The sequence below is a fragment of the Mustela nigripes genome, chromosome 14, assembly GCF_022355385.1.
Source record: "Mustela nigripes isolate SB6536 chromosome 14, MUSNIG.SB6536, whole genome shotgun sequence".
In the NCBI taxonomy this organism is placed as follows: domain Eukaryota; kingdom Metazoa; phylum Chordata; class Mammalia; order Carnivora; family Mustelidae; genus Mustela; species Mustela nigripes.
The window spans coordinates 102307820-102325961 of NC_081570.1; the positions used below are offsets into that span (position 1 = coordinate 102307820).

General features: G+C 38.4%; 1 protein-coding gene across 1 annotated transcript in view; it reads right to left on the bottom strand.

Moving 5' to 3' along the window:
* The window catches only part of WARS2 (tryptophanyl tRNA synthetase 2, mitochondrial), a 93860-nt gene that overhangs the window by 28959 nt on the left and 46759 nt on the right, over positions 1-18142 (bottom strand). Inside the window, exon 2 of the mRNA XM_059375886.1 lies at positions 13906-14163. Coding sequence (XP_059231869.1) covers positions 13906-14163 — 258 coding nt within the window. The remainder of the gene's footprint in view (positions 1-13905; positions 14164-18142) is intronic.

The following is an 18142-nucleotide window of genomic DNA, read 5'->3' on the forward strand; positions in this document are numbered from 1 at the left end:
CTGTTTCCCTCAATGGCACTCCTAATATCCTTTAATTTTTTTTCTGTATTACCTATCACCATATGTTTGGCTAATTTATTACAGTTATTATTTATACTGTGTTACCCCAACAGAATATAAGTACCACGATGGCAAAGATTTTTGTCTCCTTTCTTCACTGTTACAATGTGAGTACCTAGCAGAGTATCCAAGACACAGTAAATGCCTAATAAATTTTGTTAAATGAACGCATGAATGAAATTAAAGATTTATTAATAGGGAAATGTTTAAAGTTTTCAGAAAAGTTTAAAGAAATGTTTAAAGTATTTAAAGTGTGGCATATTTATATAATAGCATACTACACAACACATAAAAGAAATGAGCTAGATTTATATGCATAAACATGAGATCACAAAAACACACTGCTGTATAAAAAAAGAAAACTGCTAAAAGGTACTCCAATATGGCATCACTTATATAATTTTTTTAAAACCACAGAAATGAAAATATTATATATTATTCATGAGATTATATGTGTAAAAAGTATCACAAATTGGCTAGACCGATATACATCAAATCCACAATTTTGGTTGCCTGGGGAGGGAGAAAAGAGACGGAGAGAGGAGGGGTAGTAGGCACAGGGAGTGGGGGAAGGGTTAAAGAGGCCTTCTCCTTCTTAATTATTTTTTATTATAATTATTTTAATATAAGAAAGTCAAGCAAATATGACAAAATGTTAACAATATTCACCCCTACTGTTGGGAACATGAGTGTTTATTATATCACTCTCTGTATTTTGCTGCATTTAAAATTTTTTTCTCAAAAAATATCTAATTAACAAAAAGAGTATGGAATATCATGATTCCCAAAACTATAGCTGCTAGATATCAATCAAACCCACTCAAGCAATTAGCTGGTTCAGTAAATACTGGATCAGTGTCTAAGATACCTTCAGTGTCCCTTACAACTTCACTACTTCCCATATAAACATTATCTTCCCAGGAGTCATGTCCTATAAATTTTGGTTAGAACACTTGGGAGACTACGCAGACTCACAAGTTCCCATTTATCATATCTTCTTGAAACGAACGATTTCATGCTCAGTTATTTTTATTGGACTCTTTTCATCCCCATGACAAATCCCCTTAACAGAACCTTGTTTGGGGATCCGATCTTAATTAAAAGAATTATGTTATAAATAACAACCTCTCTTCTACTATCAGTATTTATGCTTGCAATGAATATCTCTGTGTACATATTTGAATTTTTCTATACTTCTTCTTAGTCCAATACTTCTAAAGCTAAATAAATAGCTTTTATCAGCCTGCTGTTGAGTTAAAAGTCACACCCATCTAAATTCTATTGCTTATTGTGTATGCTTGTGTATGTGTACGTATGTTTTTGAAAACTCTATTGCATTAAATTAGTCAGCTATTTCTAAGCTACATTGAGTAACAACTCCAAATATAAATGGCTTACAGTAATGGTTTCTTTCTCATACACATTACATATTGGTAGCTGTAGGCTGGCTACAACTTTGCTTTATATACCTTCTCATTCCAAGACCCAAACCAAAGGAGTTCTCCCTCCCAGAACATGCAATTCTTGAGCTAGAGGAAAAGAGCAGCAGTTAGAACAAGCACGGAATTGCTTTTAAACATTCTGCTTAGGCATTGTGTACAAAACGCCCTCTCACTTTCCACTGGCTAAATCAAGTCATAGGGATGAGCCCAACGTCAGTGGAATATGAAGAGACACTTCTCCCATAAGATGCCCTCACAGCCACACGGCAATGGATGAGGACATGTAATCCTCATACGTGGGGGTTAGCAAATTACTGCTCACAGGCCAAATGTGGCGTGTGGATTGTTTTCATTTAGCCCATGTTTTTTACATTTTTTATTATTTTATTTTATTGATTTACTAACATATAATGTATTATTTGCTTCCGTTATTTACATTTTTAAAGGGTAGTCAAATAAAAGAGAGAGATAGAAAGAAGAAGGCAAAAGAGGCATTAGAGGAGAAGAGGGGGTGGTGATAGAGACTGAATGTGGTCTGCAAAGCCTAAAATATTTACTTTCTATGCCTTTCCACAAAAGGGTGGCTGATCCCTGTTCTTACAGGAAATGAACATGGATAATTAAAATAATCACAGTCTACTAGAAAGCAACTTCCAAAACTAGCAACCTTGAGGAAGGAGAAGAGAGCTATTCTGTACAGAATTTGATGGCAGATGGTTTTTTTTTTTTTTTTTTTATTTGACAGAGAGATCACAAGTAGGCAGAGAGGCAGGCAGAGAGAGGGCAGGAAGCAGGCTCCCCGCTGAGCAGAGAGCCTGATGTGGGGCTCAATCCCAGGACCCTGGGATCATGACCTGAGCAGAAGGCAGAGGCTTACCTCACTGAGCCACCCAGGCACCCCTCACCTCAAATTATTTTTTAAAAAAGGTCGGAGGTAAAGCTGGTCAGAGTTAAAAAGGAAAGCTCTGGGTTCAGATATGTTAAAATTGAGAGAAAGAGATGTCTAGAGGATAGGTAGGAGTGTAAGTCTAGAATTAAGGAGAAAGGTCGGGGCTAGTGACAAAAGTCAGGAAAGAAAATGGCTGAAACTTAGGGAAGGTGGTAAGACTTCAGGAAGGTGGAATACATAGATAGATTTTTATCTCAGGATGGAAATTCTGAGGAACTAAAGAAGAGGAGTCAATAAAGGAAACAAATGAACTCTCAGAGAAATAGAAGAAAAATGCACTACTGCTGTATCATTGAAGTCAAGAGAAAATCCTAACAGGAAGAAGCGGTCAATATATAAATGATCAGAGAAATGAAGAAGTTTAAGAATTAAGAAGAGACTAAGCCCAGGCGAAGAGGTCACATGGCCCTTCCTTAAAAACACAAGCACTTAGCACTTAGGTGCGTTCTTACTCCTGTGACAGGACACAAAGAAGTAGGAAATATGTTTGTAGGGGCTCCTGGCTGGCTCAGTCCTTGGAACCTGCCCCTCTTGATCTCGAGTTTGTTAAGTTCAAGTCACACAGTGGGTGTACAAATTATTTAAAAATAAAATCTTAAAAAAAGAAAATACATTTGTAAAAGATGGCTCTCCCTAGGTATTTTTTGTTTGTTTTGATTCGGATAAATAATGTTTAGACAAGGGAAGACATCAATTTCAAAACAAACAAAAATAATGAAAATCTTACATTATAAGAAGGTTTTCATATTCTTATTTAAGCTCTTTTTAGTTCTTGACTAAAATTTCTTGATATTTTTGGCAATTAAAGTCCTTTCAATCTAATTCAAAGCACTCTCCTAAGTAAATTTCTCTCTTTCATATTTTCCTTGGAGTGGGGTCAAAAGTTGCAACACTTGGTTTCACAGTGCTTCTGGTTGGTTTAAAATCTGTAATATTTGGGGGCACCTGGGTGGCTCAGTCAGTTAAGCATCTGCCTTCAGCTCAGGTCATGATCTCAGGGTCCTGAGATCGAGCCCCGCATGGGGCTCCGTGCTCAGTAAGGAGTCTGCTTCTTCCTCTGCCCTTCCTTGTGCTCTCCCACTCTCTCTGCCTCTAATAAATAAGATCTTTTAAAAAAATACTAAATTTTAGTAAGGCTATAAAGCAGCCCAAACTCTCATACATTTCTGGCAAGAGTATAAAATGGCAATTTCTTACAAAATTAAACATATACTTACCAAATGACCCAATAATTCCAGTCCTAGGTATTTACCATGAGAAATTAAGACATTGTCTACAAAATGACTTGTACACAAATGTTCATAGTATTTCAGCTATAATAGCCTGAATAACCCCAAACATCCATCAACTGGTGAGTAGATAGACAGTTATAGAATATTTAGCCACTGGAATACTATTCAACGATAAAAAAGGAGTTTGTAACAACACAAAGGAGTCTCAGAAGTATTATGTTGATAGAAGCCAAGCACATTAGAGTTCATATTATATAATTCTATTTATATGATATCCTAGAACAGGCAGAACAAGTCCATAATAACAGAAAACAGATCAGTGGTTCCAGGAGCAGGGGTGAGGGATTGACTGCAAAGGGGCATGAGGGAGATTTTGGGGGACATTGAAATGTTCTCTGTCTTGATAGGTGTGATGATTACACATGTGTGTGGATTTGTCAAAACTCAATGGACTGAGCCGCTAAAATAGGTCCATCTTACTGTGTGTAAATTATGCCTCATCAAAGTTGATGTAATGTTTTAAAAATTTTTTAAGTAACTAAGCACTTAGGATGTTGTTATTATCAAGTAGCTAAAATACTATGAGCATTTGTGTACAAGTCATTTTGTAGACAATGTCTTAATTTCTCATGGGTAAATACCTAGCACTGGAATTATTGGGTCATTTGGTAAGTATATGTTTAATTTTGTAAGAAATTGCCATTTTATACTCTTGCCAGCAATGTATGAGAGTTTGAGCTGCTTTATAGCCTCACTAAAATTTAGTACTGCCAGTATTTTTAATTTTAGTCATTAAACTAGGTGAAATGGTTTATCCCTTTGGTTTTATTTTGCATTTCTCTGATGACCATGATGTTGAACTTTTCATGTGCTTACTTCTTTATTTGTGAAATGTCTGTTCAAATATAGTGACCAATTATAAAATTAGGCTGTCTTATTATATTATTGAGATAAGAGTTCTGTATAATTTGGACACAAAGCTTTATCAGATATATGTGTTACAATATTTTCCCTTTATGGCTCACCTGTCCATCTTCTTAATGGGGTATTTTAAAGAATAGAAGCTTTATCTTTTCATGAAGTCAAATGTATCATTTTCTTTGAAGTTAAATGTTTTTTGTATACTTTCTAAGAAATCTTTGCCTACCCTCAAAGTCTGGAAGATTTCCCCCCCTGATTTCCTCTAGAAGTTTTATAGTTTTCACTTTCATATTTAGATCCATGGTAGTTTTCAGCTGATTTGTTGCGAATGGTGTTAGGTAAGAGCCAAAGTTCATTCCCTGCCCCCACATAGAGATCCAGTTTGATACCCAACACCATTCGCTGAAAAGACTATCCTTTCCCCCAATGAAATGGTTTGACACTCCTGTTGAAAACATTTGGCTTCTGGATGTGGGTATACTTCTGGATTCCCTATTCCTTCCTGCTGATCTATTAGTCTATTTTTATATCAAGACCACACTCACGTGATTACCGTAGTGTGGCATTAAGTCTTAAAGAAAGGTGGTTTAAGTCATCCAACTGTGTTTTCTTTTTCAGCATTGTTTTGGGTACAGTATTGTTCAGTATTGTTTTCTTTTTCAAAATTCTTTTGGGTATTCTACGTACTCTCTGTATTGCCATATGCATTTCAGATCCAATTTTGTCAGCATCTACAACACTGTAATTGGATTATGATGAATTTATGGATCAAACTGGACAGAACTGACATATTAATAATGTTGAATCTTCTATGCTAGAACAAGCCTTCCACCTATGGTAATGGCTGAATAGCTCTGTATTCATCTGCTAGGGCTGCCATAACAAGACACCACAGATTGGGTGGCTTACACAACAGAAATTTATTGTCTCGCAACTTTGGAGGCTGGAAGTCCAAACTCAGGGTGTCAGGGGGGTCAGGTTCTGGTGATAACTCTTTCCCTGGTGTGCAGACAACTGCCTATCCACAAAAAAATTGGAGAAAAAACATCTAAACATTCTTTGCAGGGAATATGGATAAATTGTGATAGAGCCAGACAATGGGATACTGTAGAGCAGTCAAAATGAACAAATTTCAGCAAAGTAATGCTGAACACAAAAATATAGATGCAGGAAGTTATGCGTATGATAATGCTTATATAAAGTTTTAAAACATGCAAAATGAATAATATGGGCCATTACAGCCAAATCCTATGCAATAAAAATATAAACACACACATTGGCAGGGTGCCTGGGTAGTTCAGTTGGTTAAGTATTAGACTTCAGCTCAGGTCACGATCTCAGGGTCCTGGGATGGAGTCCCACATAGGGCTCTGCGCTCAGCAGGGAGTCCGCTAGTTCCTCTATCCCTCCATCCATAGCCCGTGCTGTTTCACACTCTCTCTCACAAATAAATAAATAAAATCTTTAAAAAAAATATAAACACATACATTGGAATGATAAGTCAAATTCTATAGTGGTTACCTCTGGGGAGGCATAACGTAGAATAGGATTAGAGAGAACCAAACAGTAAGTGTCCACTACACTCGCACAATTTTATTTCCTTTTTATAAATTAACATATAATGTATTATTTGTTTCAGGGGTACAGGTCTGTGAACCAAAGTAACCAAGTATGAAGCAAGTATGCCCAAAGGTTAATATTTCAAAAAGCAACTGTTCATCTTTTCCTGCTTTTCTGAATATCCAAACTATTTCTTAAGAAGGTCCCCCAAAACCTTCAACAATTACCATTTCAGAAAATATTTTATTATTGAGTACAAAGGTGGGTACTGTCATTAATTTGACCTCCATTTTCCAATTCCACTCCACCCTTAAATCTTCACAGTATCAAGAAGCCTGGGTGGCTCAGCTGGTTAAGCCTCTACCTTCAGTTCAGGTCAAGATCCTAGGGTCCTGGGATCGAGACCCACATCAGGTTCCTGCTCAGCGGGGAGCCTGCTTCTCCCTCTTCCTGTCCCTGCCCCCGCGTGTGCTTGCTCTCTACCCACCACCCATGTCAAATAAATAAATAAAGTCTTTTTTTTTTTTTTTTTCTTTAAAGAAGCAGCCTGGGGTGGGAGCAGTATTGTTTATAGTGGGGTAGGGATAGGGCAAGAGTGAAGGGTACTATTTACCAGTATGATATGTCACATTATTTAAATATCCATGTAAGAGATATTAGAACAGGGGTTAAGAGAACTTGCCCAGTCAAGAAGAAGTCACAGATTCAGGCCAACTATATAGGGTCACAAAACCTGTGCTTCTTTCGCTTTTGCTATGATAATAAAACAGAACTCTTCTTGAAAGTATTAGGGCAAAACTTCATCCTGTGGTCCAGGATGGAGGCAGCAAAACTACTCTAACTTGCTCATCAAGTCACATAGGATTATAGATCTAGGCAAGGAAAGTGGTGAAAACTTCTAGTGGATACTTCCTAGAGAAAGAAATACATGAGAAGTCTGGTTGTATAATGATTTTCCTAACTTCTCTTCATTATTTCTACCAGGGGCCATTCAGATCCTTTGTCTCTCCTGAGAAACTTTGGAGGAAATGCCAATTTTACAAATTGATTCTCCAAGTCCATTAATCCATGAGGACATTTGTTTGCTTCCTTTCTTTTTTTCAAAAAATTTAAAATTTATTTTTTAAGTAATCTCTATACCCAATGTGGGGCTCGAACCCACAAACTTGAGATCAAGTGTTCCATGCTCTACTACCTCAGCCAGCCAGGAGCGCCTTCTTCCTCTATTATGAGTTATACGTTGCACCTGTTGTTGGTAGCCTAAAGACTTTGAGAGTCCAACAAATATAAATCTGTACTCAGAGAAGCTTCCAAAATTACCAGGATAAGTGAAAACATGATACTGTTGGTCCAAGTTTCTGTGTTGCTGGTCTCACACCTCTGAGATAAGGGACGTGGGTCATGTACAACTTTTGTTTGTGTACTGTGAGCCAGGATTCATGCAAAAACTTGCTTACTATTTATTATTATCCATTATTGTTATTTTATTATTATTGATTAAAGTTTCCTGGAAAGCAAAGCATAACTCTAATTAGAGAATGAAGCCACCTTCTCAGGCTGAGGGTTTTGTTCTCCTCCCTCAGCTCTTCCACGGACAGTTCTGGATGCCCTGTAATATGGTGTCTGGTGGTCAAAACTGTCCTTTTCTCCCAGACTTGGCATAAAGCCAGCGCCCAAAGCTACGAACTCCAGCTTTTATCTTCCATCTGTCCGGTGATTAGTTTGCAAGGAAAGTAACAACTAAAGATGTGTAGATGTGTACCTCAGAGACAGCTGTGGGAATCAGATGGGATGTGCACTCAGGCCTGCTGGAAATAAAAGACCATTGACTTTGGCATTGGGATGGAAACCTCTGCCAAACACACACACAGGCAGGCTCTCTCTCTCTCTCTCTCTTTCTTAATCACCCCCCCCTCACACACACACACACACACACACACACGCACCTTTCAGAGGAGAGGCTCTGTAAAAATTCCCCACATATGGCAAACATATTTTAGGGGAAGCACCATGACTAGAGGCCAGTGGGAGAGAAAGAAAAAGAAAATAATGAGAAAAATCTTCAATAAGTCTAAATTGTTTCAGTCAGACTGCTGAGAAAGAATGCAAAGGATTGGAGATGAAAATTATTGGTAAAATAAGCATTATAACATAGCTAAATTCTTTCCCTACTTCAAATGATTGCTAGAACTTACTCTCTTGTACAACAATAGCACCTGGGGGGGAATTAGTCTTCATATTTAGCTCCAAGTACTTTGCTGAACACAACAGATACACATGAAAAGAGAACATTATACAATATAAATTTTTTTTCTCTAACTCACAATTTCAAAAATTCTTAATTTTACTTGTAAATAGCTGTGTGTGGAGCAGGGAATGCAGAGATATCTCATTTTATCTGACATTGGCTCACAACACTTTAAGTATAATTGTTTTCTGACTTCCTATCCTCTTGGTTACATTTTTTTAAAAAGATATAATTTATTTATTTTGCACAGAGAGAGACAGCAAAAGAGGGAACACAAGCAGAGGGAGTGGGAGAGGGAGAAGCAGGCTTCCTGCCAAGCAGGGAGTCTGATGGGGGACACTATCCCAGGATCCTGGGATCATGACCTGAGCTGAAGGCAGATGCCTAACGACTGAGCCACCCAGGCACCCCTCTTGGTTACATATTTAATGATCATTAAATGCTAACATGCATAACAAAACTCCCAGTAGAGAAGAACTAACAAAAAACCATGTTAAAATGTAGACAACTGATCTCTGACTTACCCACTTCGTAAGTTAAGAACTGATTTATCATATTTTTCTCAAAATAAAAGCAGAACCACCCCCCCAACTCTTGCTTTAAAGAGTTATTAGCAAAAGTTAATTAGATTATCTGAACCAAAATAACCTCATGATTAGAAAGTGGTGGAATGGAAACAACACTGGCCTGTTGTTCTCAGGGGCATCATTTTTTTTTTTCATTTAAAAATTTTAATTCTACTGTAGTTATATTAGTTTCAGGTGTACAACAGAGTGATTAAACACCTTCATACAATAGCCAGTGCTCATCATGACAAGTGCCCTCATTAACCCCATCACCCATTTCACCCATCCCCCACAGCCCTCCCCTCTGGTAACCATCAGTGTGTTCCCTATAGTTGGGAGTCTATTTCTTAGTTTGTCTCTCTCTCTCTCTTTTTTTACTTTGCTCATTTGTTTTGTTTCTTAAATTCCACAGGAGTGAAGTCATATGCTATTTGTCTTTCAATGACTTATTTCACTTGGCTTTATAATCTCTAGAACCATCCATGTTATTGCAAGTGGCAAGATTTCATTCTTTTTTATGGCTGACTAATATTCCACCCATTCCTCCCCCCCTTCTCTCAGGGGCCTCATTTTTTAAGGGCTTTCTAGAAATTGAGCTTAGATTTTTACCCTGAGGGTAAGGAGAGAGGTGCTGAGGTATCTGAGGTGGAAAGACGTGCATGACTACAGTGTGGGGAATGGACTGCTGCCAGGAGAGCCTGAGGCAGGAGTGAAGGGGAGAGAAGATTGTCCAGGCAAGAAATAATGAGGATCTTAAGGTTGGCTCTGGCTCTTCACTGCCTCTCTGCTGTCAGTTACTGAGGCAAAGGCCTGGTGGGAGGTAACATAGTGTTCTCTCCTAGGAGAACACCTTTTAAAAATGGTGTTTTAGGGAGAAGGAAAAAAAAAAAAAAAAGAATCCTGGATCTGTCCCCTGGATGACCTCAGGTTAAATTAAGAAGATATATTTGTTAAGCATTTACTAAGTGCCAGGCACCATTCAGAGATGGTTTTAAGGACATTTTTATAATTTACTCAATCTTTTCATACCTCAATTTATTCATCTGTGAAAGAACAGTAATGCCTAACTCATGTGCTCTTTCGAGGATTAAAAGTGAGTTCATATACATGAAAAGGCTTTTTAGATCTTCCACATTTAAAAATGCCAGTTTTCTAATAACCACAACTTCTCATTTTTTTTTTTCTAAATCTGACAATGCTCTGAGTATTTTCTTTCCAGCCTTCATTTAGTAGAGACTCCACATACTGATCAAGACAGTTGTTAACTACTGCATGGTAAGACACAAAACATGAAAGCCATGAGAATTCTTTCCTACTAGAGCACTGCAGAGATGGGGTCAGCCATCTAGAATAATCACTGTTTCAGGGACACTAGCTTATCCGATTACACTCCTACCTGAGAACGGTTCTAAGAAGTAAATTCAGTACCTGCCTTCATATTTTCAAAATACAGCATGAGGAAGACCTTCTCAGTATCCTCCCGGAACAACTAGAAGCTTCACGGATACTCTGAAAAAAAATGATGTCTGGGCATTCTATGGGCCCTAGGCAAGCAGAGTTTCTATTCAAACCCCATCAAAAACGGGGATGACCAACTACGTGAATGGTAGTTTATGGCCACTAACCATCAGCCAATACACATGAGCATAAAGAGAAAGCAACAAAAAAACAAGGGTTATTTTTATGTTCAAAAGTGCTAATTTTATAGTAAATAAAAGAAAAGCCGATTAACATATCAAAGGCATGGAAAAGAGTGGGAGTATAAAAATCTAAGTTGTTTTTTTTTTTTTTTTAAGATTTTACTTATTTATTTGAGAGAGAGAGAAGAGCAGAGGGAGAGGGAGAAGCTCCCTGTTCAGCAGGGAGCCCGATGTGCAGCTCAATCCCAGGACTCTGGGATCATGACCTGAGCTGAAGGCAGAAGCTTAACTGGCTGAGCCACCTAGGTGCCTCCTAAAAAACCCAAGTTTTTAATTCTTTTCAAATGCAGGATTAACTTTATGGGAAATAAAATAAAACTTGAGCAACAAACAAATGAAAGGAAAAAAATGTGATGTGTGTACCTTCACTGGATCATTATTTAAACAAGCCAAATATAAAAGACATTTTGGGAGAATCAGCATAACTTGAATACGCACTGGGTATGAGATGATCATATGGAATTATCATTAACTTTGTTAAGTGTGATGACAGTATTGTGGTTATGTAAGAACATTTCCTCAGTTTATAGAGAGACACACTGAAATTTTGGAGACTGAAATCCCATGATGTATGTTATCTGCCTTACAATACTTAAACCACAACCCGGGCACCTAGGTGGTACAGACAGTTAAGCATCCAACTCGGTTTTGACCCGGAGTCATGATCTCAGGATTATGAGATTGAGCTCCATGAAGAACAGCCCCCTCAAGCCCTGCACTGGGTTCCACGCTCAGCACAGAGTCTGCTTAAGACTTTCTCTCCCTCGCCCTCTGCCCCCATTCTCGTATGCACACTCTTTCTCTTTCAAATAAATAAATAAATCTTAAAAAAAATACTTCAGCAACAACAAAGAACAACATCGATGAGACAAATCACAAAATGCTAGCAAGTGATGAAGGTACAGTACGCTATTCTCCCGACTCATCCATACATTTTTAAGTATTAAGGAACGAAAACCCGATAAAATAGCCAGTCCATCCACTAAGTTGTCTTAAGGTTGGTTGCCTGAGTTAAAGCAGAAAATGGTCCAGACCAAATATGTCTTGAGGTCAGAAAGGCACCTGCAGAAGTCTTTTGTCCTGTTTTTGTGGGACAAAGTGACAAAGTGGAGACTGTGGGCAGATGAGTGCTTCACTCACGTTTTCCTGGCAGGCTACCCAAGCTCCCTGGAGGGAGCTACAGTCCGGGAAGGGAGCAGGGGACCTGTGAGATCCTGTGGAGGAGGCCTGAGGCCACCGAGGAAAACAGGCAACACCAGTGACCTGCCCTTGCTGAGCTAGACCTACAACCACCACGGGAACCAAGGAGCTCATTACATAATATAAAAAAAAAATCAAAAGGAAGGGACTTCCGTGATCCCTCACGTATGAAGGAATTCTTACAGTCTCCCACACTGTGGGCGATACTTTCCATTGCTGTTTTGAACAACAAAGTACGACGTTGAAGAAGAGACCTCCATTATTGCCAATTTTAGAAGCTTGCAGAGGTCACTGCCAAAAATCCTTTATAAAGAAGGGGAAAAAATTATAATGTGGTGATCATTCCTGGGGGTATGAGCTCAAAGTGCAAGCACTGGATGTGGTTGAAAATGAGCCTTTAATTTTAAATGTCACTTAACAAAGCAGTCTGGCAACTGGTTGCTTTGTAGCGATGTAGACATTTTCGCCTTCTAGAAGGATGGCAATAGGCACTGGGAATATGATTTTTAGAAATGGTATCACAGAAGGATCAAAAGGGAGCTTGTGTCAAAAACAGCTTCGATGAAGTGAAGTGATATCCAGTAATTTTACAAAGTGGTTCTAATGATGATCAGCGTTATAATGTTGGAGACAGACTTGAAGCGTGTGAATAAACATTGTTTCATGAAATAGGACAGGCACATTCCTTTCAAACAGATGGCAAGAGTGCTCCTGCGGTGGGACAACCAGCTTGAAGAAGTCCTATGAGGTAAGGGCCTATAGGGTAAGGCTAATGTGGAACAATTATCTCTGAGTATATGAAGAGCAGTCCCGTGGAAGACAGAGTTGATTTACTTTGTATTTTTAGAGAGCAGAAGTCAAATGAATGGATGGAAGTTACAGGGAGACAGGTATCAGCTCAACAGAAGCAAGTATATTTATGTATTTAAGACAATTAGATTAGTCCAAGATTGAATTTGAAAAGTTATGTGCAAGGAAAGGCTCTCTGACCAACTGTGAGGAAGGAAATGGAGGTAAATTGCCTTTATGGACATTTTAATGGTCAGATTCTATTATTTTATCATATTATTTCCAAACTAGAAACACACTTTAAATTGATAAATATATTTATTTTTGAAGATATTCATTTCTTCCATATTTTTTTAAAGGGTCACTCTCTGGGAATCATTACACCAAGGTCTGTGGGTGATAAAACATACATAAAAATGACGATTGTCAGAAGTTTATGATCAAGGCAGGAGATACGCACATGAATAACCCATACCACGCATGCATACATGTTAACATGTAGCCAACATGTGTAACATACTGTTCCTGGGCTGTGGCTTTGTCACAAGGCTCAAGAGGGTATGTAATGAGGGCATGATCCAATTAAATTTTTCATCTTGGCTATGGAGTCTCTTAAGTTCCCTGTCTCTGGTCCAGGCTATCTGCCTGTCCAAGAGTAACTGATTCATCCATAGTGACGGTATCAGTCAAATATTTTGGCTTTGTTTTGAAGCCTTTCTTGGCTTGGACTCAAGAGACTGGACAGTGTCTTCCAATTTCCCAGCTAGTTCTCTCAAGTCTTCTCAAAAGCTATTATACAAAGAAGGAACAATGGGAATGATCCAATAGGTCTTCCAAATGCAATACCCAGTAAAGCAACAATGAAAGTACACAAAACCACTAGTTGCTAAATTCTATCCTTGATCCTGAGGAGATTAGTCAACACTATGAATTCAGCAATTTGGATGCAAACCAGTAGAGAAAACAGTATCAGATTTGTAAAGAGACACAACATTTTGGTATATGAAGCAAGAACAGTGGAGGAAAAGGTGAAACATACTTTTGCCCTATGATGACATTTAAAGATGTGAATATAGGGTGAATATTAAAATATTAAAATGAACTCACGGCATCTGATGAGGTCACTCTTGAACAATTTTCAAAGACTCACAAACAGGAGCTATATAAACTTTCATTCAAAGTTTTCCTCACATAATTTGAAAATGCAAGTTTTCTTGGTTCTAATCTGAGAAGCTGACCTGAGATTGTTGGAAAAGGATGCTCTTCTCTGGGTTTATGCCACAGGCAAGAAGAACAGCAGTCATGTCCAAGATGCTCTGCTGGAGGACAGCCGGGTCCTGGGGGACGGTGATGGAGTGTAGGTCAACAATGCTGTAGAGCACTGAGCTGTACTCTTCCTGCAACCTCACCCAGGTCTCAATGGCTCCCAGGTAATTGCCGAGGTGGGGGATTCCCGTAGGCTGAATGCCCGAGAATACTCGCTTCACAGCATCTTTCTGGAAGAGAGGAAAATAAGCATTTGCTTTCAAGGCAGACTCCATGAATCCTATGGCCATGTTACCATAGCAACAATAACTAGTTCTACTTTTTACAACTGCACTCTGACAGTCATCCTTATGCATTTATTTCGTGCCCATGCAAAGCTCTGTATCAGGTGCTACTAGGGACGGAAAAGGATATTTAAAATGTGGTTGGATTTTTCATTGTTGTTATTATGTCCAGTTAGCCAGCATATTGTACATCATTAATTTTGATGTAGTGTCCAATGATTCATTAGTTGAGTATAACACCCAGTGCTCATCACAACACATGCCCTCCTTAAAACCCATCACCCAGTTACCCCATCCCCCCACGCCCCTCCCTTCTGTAATCCTCAGTTTGGTTCCCGGAGTTCAGAGTCTCTCATGGTCTGTCTCCCTCTCTGAGTTCTGAATTTTTTTTTTTTCACTCAGAAACGTATAAATAAAAGGCACATGAGAAAGTCTGTAACCCCAAGCAATGCAATCTAACCAGAGATAGAGGATAGGTTTACAAAGAGATACGTAACAATACAGCTTGGCAACATGATCAAAATCAGTTTGCTGACATAAATAGTGGGGTGCAGAAGGCATTCCCAAGAGGAAAAGATGACTGTGGATCTGGGGGTCACTGACAAAGACTTCAGACACAGAATCAAATTTCACTGGAGATTAAAGGGGCTTGCGGGTTTTACATGTGATTTCACTCATTTTATAGTTAAGGTAAGGAAGTCAACAGCATTAGGGCTGAAGGCTACTGCTATTTACTTAATTCAGTTTTCTTTAGAAGTCATTGCTGATATTACAACTTAGTGTGCAGGCTCTTGGGCTAGAAATTAGAAAACCTACACACTATTTCTAATATTGCTTCTTGATCAAGTTACTGAACTTTTTTGTGCTTTTTTTCCTTTTGCTTTTGTTAAATCATTCTTTCACTTCTTCAAAGGGAGTTTTTAAATTCTGTATGCCTTTTTTAAATCATAAAAACATTTTGTTAAGGGCATGTTTTCCTAGTGGTTTGTACTTTCTAATATTGAAGTGATAGTCAGAAAATGAGAAGGAAAAAGGTAATACAGGATGAAAAAATGTTAATTTTCTCTTGAATCATTTTGCATCCTATAGCGAAACATGAAAAATGAATATATATCAGTAAATGTGCTATCATTAAGAGGTTCTGAAAGAATAAAATAAGTCATTATCATTTTTAACAATAGCAACAAAATATTAATAATGGCAGCCATAATTTGCTGACAACTATGTTGTGGTCATTTATGCTCAGGGCTTGCTATATACATCAATGTGTTTAGCCGTTACAATACCCAAAATGGCAGGCATTTTATTGCCTCCAATTTACAGATGAGATAACTGAGGCTTGCCGATCTTTAGAGATTGCCCATGGTCACACACTAGTAAGGGGTGAAGTTGGGGTATCAGGTCAGGTATGACTTACTTCAAAGCCCATGTATGTTCTTTCCACTAACTACTATCCAGTAAGGCTTTATGGCATTTGTTGTATTAATTTTGCAACTTTTTTATACACTTGCCAATTTCCAAAAAAATAACTTAAGGAGGGGGAAAAAAAGAACATTCTTATACATGTATCTTTGTGTTCTGTGTACCAACTTTCTCTAGTGCAGATACCTAGTTGCTGGGTCCTAAGGTATGCATTATTTATCTTCAAGTGTACTACAGTGAACTAAACCCCTCCCAAGTAAGTAACATTTTGCAATTTTTACCATCAGTGTCATTGCTCCTCATCCATATCAACCAGTATTTTTGTTTTGAGCTAATATGGTGGATACAAGGTAGAACCTCATGAGGGTTTAATAGCATTTCTTGGATTATTAAAGAAGTTGAGAACTCTTAGGGTTACTGACCATTTTTATTCCCTCTTCTGTGGAAAAGTCTACTGAAGTTATTTTGCCTCTTTTTCTCAGATTGGACTGTCTTTTTACTAATTTGGGTGTTTTTATATATCCCGGATACTAATATTTTATCAGTTATATGTACAGCCAATATAGTCTCTCATTGCGTAGCTATTTTTCTTCTTCTTCTTCTTCTTCTTTAAAAGATTTTATTTATTTATTTGACAGAGATCACAAGTAGGCAGAGAGGCAGGCAGAGAGAGAGGGGGAAGCAGGCTCCCTGCTGAGCAGAGAGCCCAGTGTGGGGCTTGATCCCAGGACCCTGAGATCATGACCTGAGCTGAAGGCAGAGGCTTAACCCACTGAGCTACCCAGGTGCCCTGCTATTTGTCTTCTTTATGTTATCTTTTGATGAAGAGATATTCTTTTTTTTTTTAACTTTTTTTGTTTTTGTTTTTAAAGATTTTATTTATTTATTTGACAGAGAGAGATCACAAGCAGGCAGAGAGGCAGGCAGAGAGAGAGGAGGAAGCAGGCTCCCTGCTGAGCAGAGAGCCAGATACGGGGCTCGATCCCAGGACCCTGAGATCATGACCTGAGCCGAAGGCAACGGCTTAACCCACTGAGCCACCCAGGCGCCCCTGATGAAGAGATATTCTTAATTTTACCAAATATATAATTTTTGACTACAGACTTTTATGGGATACAAGAAATCTTTCAATACATTGAGGTCACGAAGACAAGAGTGTTTATACATACATACATACCTATATAAAGCATATGTATATGCATGTGTAAGTATGCTTTAAAGTTTTATCTTTCACATTTAAGTCTGTATCCATTTGGAGTTTTTTGCATATGGTGTAAGGTATGCATCCAATTCCTTTTCTTCCTTTCCCCCTATATGGAGCTGTCGATTGTTCCAGTACCACTAATGGAAAAGGTTGGCTTTGACCATTATGCTGAAATATCACTTCTGTCATAAATCAAGCATCTCTTTATGCTTGTGTCTGTATCTTGTGTTTCTATTCTTTCCCATCGGTCTGTGTGTCTATCTCTGATCAGTACCACAGTGTCTTTTTAGTAAGTCTTGGGATGTAGTAGAGCATGTCTTTTTACTTTCGTCTTCAAGAATTATCTTAACCATGGGATGCCTGGGTGGCTCATTTGGTTGAGTTGCTGCCATTGGCTCAGGTCATGATCCTGAGGTCCTGGGATCGAGTCTTGCATTGGGCTCCCTGCTCAGCAGGGAGCCTGCTTCTTTCGCTGACTCTTCCTGCCACTCTGCCTGCTTGTGCTTGCTCTTTCCCTCTCTCTCTCTCTCTCTGACAAATAAATAAATAAACAAAATCTTAAAAAAAAAAAAAAAGAGGAATTAGCTTATCTGTCCTTGGCTCTTTATACTTCCCTATACATTGTTTTTAAAGATTTTACTTATTTACTTATTTGTCATAGAGAGAGAGAGGGAGAGCACAAGCAGGAGGAGTGGCAGGTGAGAGAGAGGGAGGAGCAGGGTCCATGCTGAGCAGGAGCCCGATGCGGGGCTCGATCCCCAGAACCTGGGATCATGACCTGAGCTGAAGGCAGACACTTAACTGACTGAGCCACTCAGGCATCCCTTCCCTATGTGTTTTAGATTCACCTTATCAAGTTCCAAGAGGAAAAAAAAGCACAAAAAACTGTTTGGGTTTTTGACTGAGATTGCATTGACTCTATAGATTGCTTTGAGTGTTTTTATAATATTTGGACCCCCAGTCCAGGAAATCATATAGCATATGAGGATCTAGGGTAAAGCAGGGGACTATAGTTAATAATACTGTATTGTATAAGTGGAATTTGCTAAGACAGTAGAACTTAAATATTCTCACCAAAATAACTAAATGAAGATAAACAGGTAAGGTGATGGTGTGTTAATTATCCAGGGGGAGGAAGCCCTTTCATAAGCCATAGGTATATCAAAATCACTGGGATGTACACTTTAAATATCTCACAATTTCCTTTTTTTCTTTTTTAATTTAAATTCAATTGATTAACATATATTATTGGTTTCAGACATAGACGTCAGTGATTCATCAGTCTTATATAATACCCTG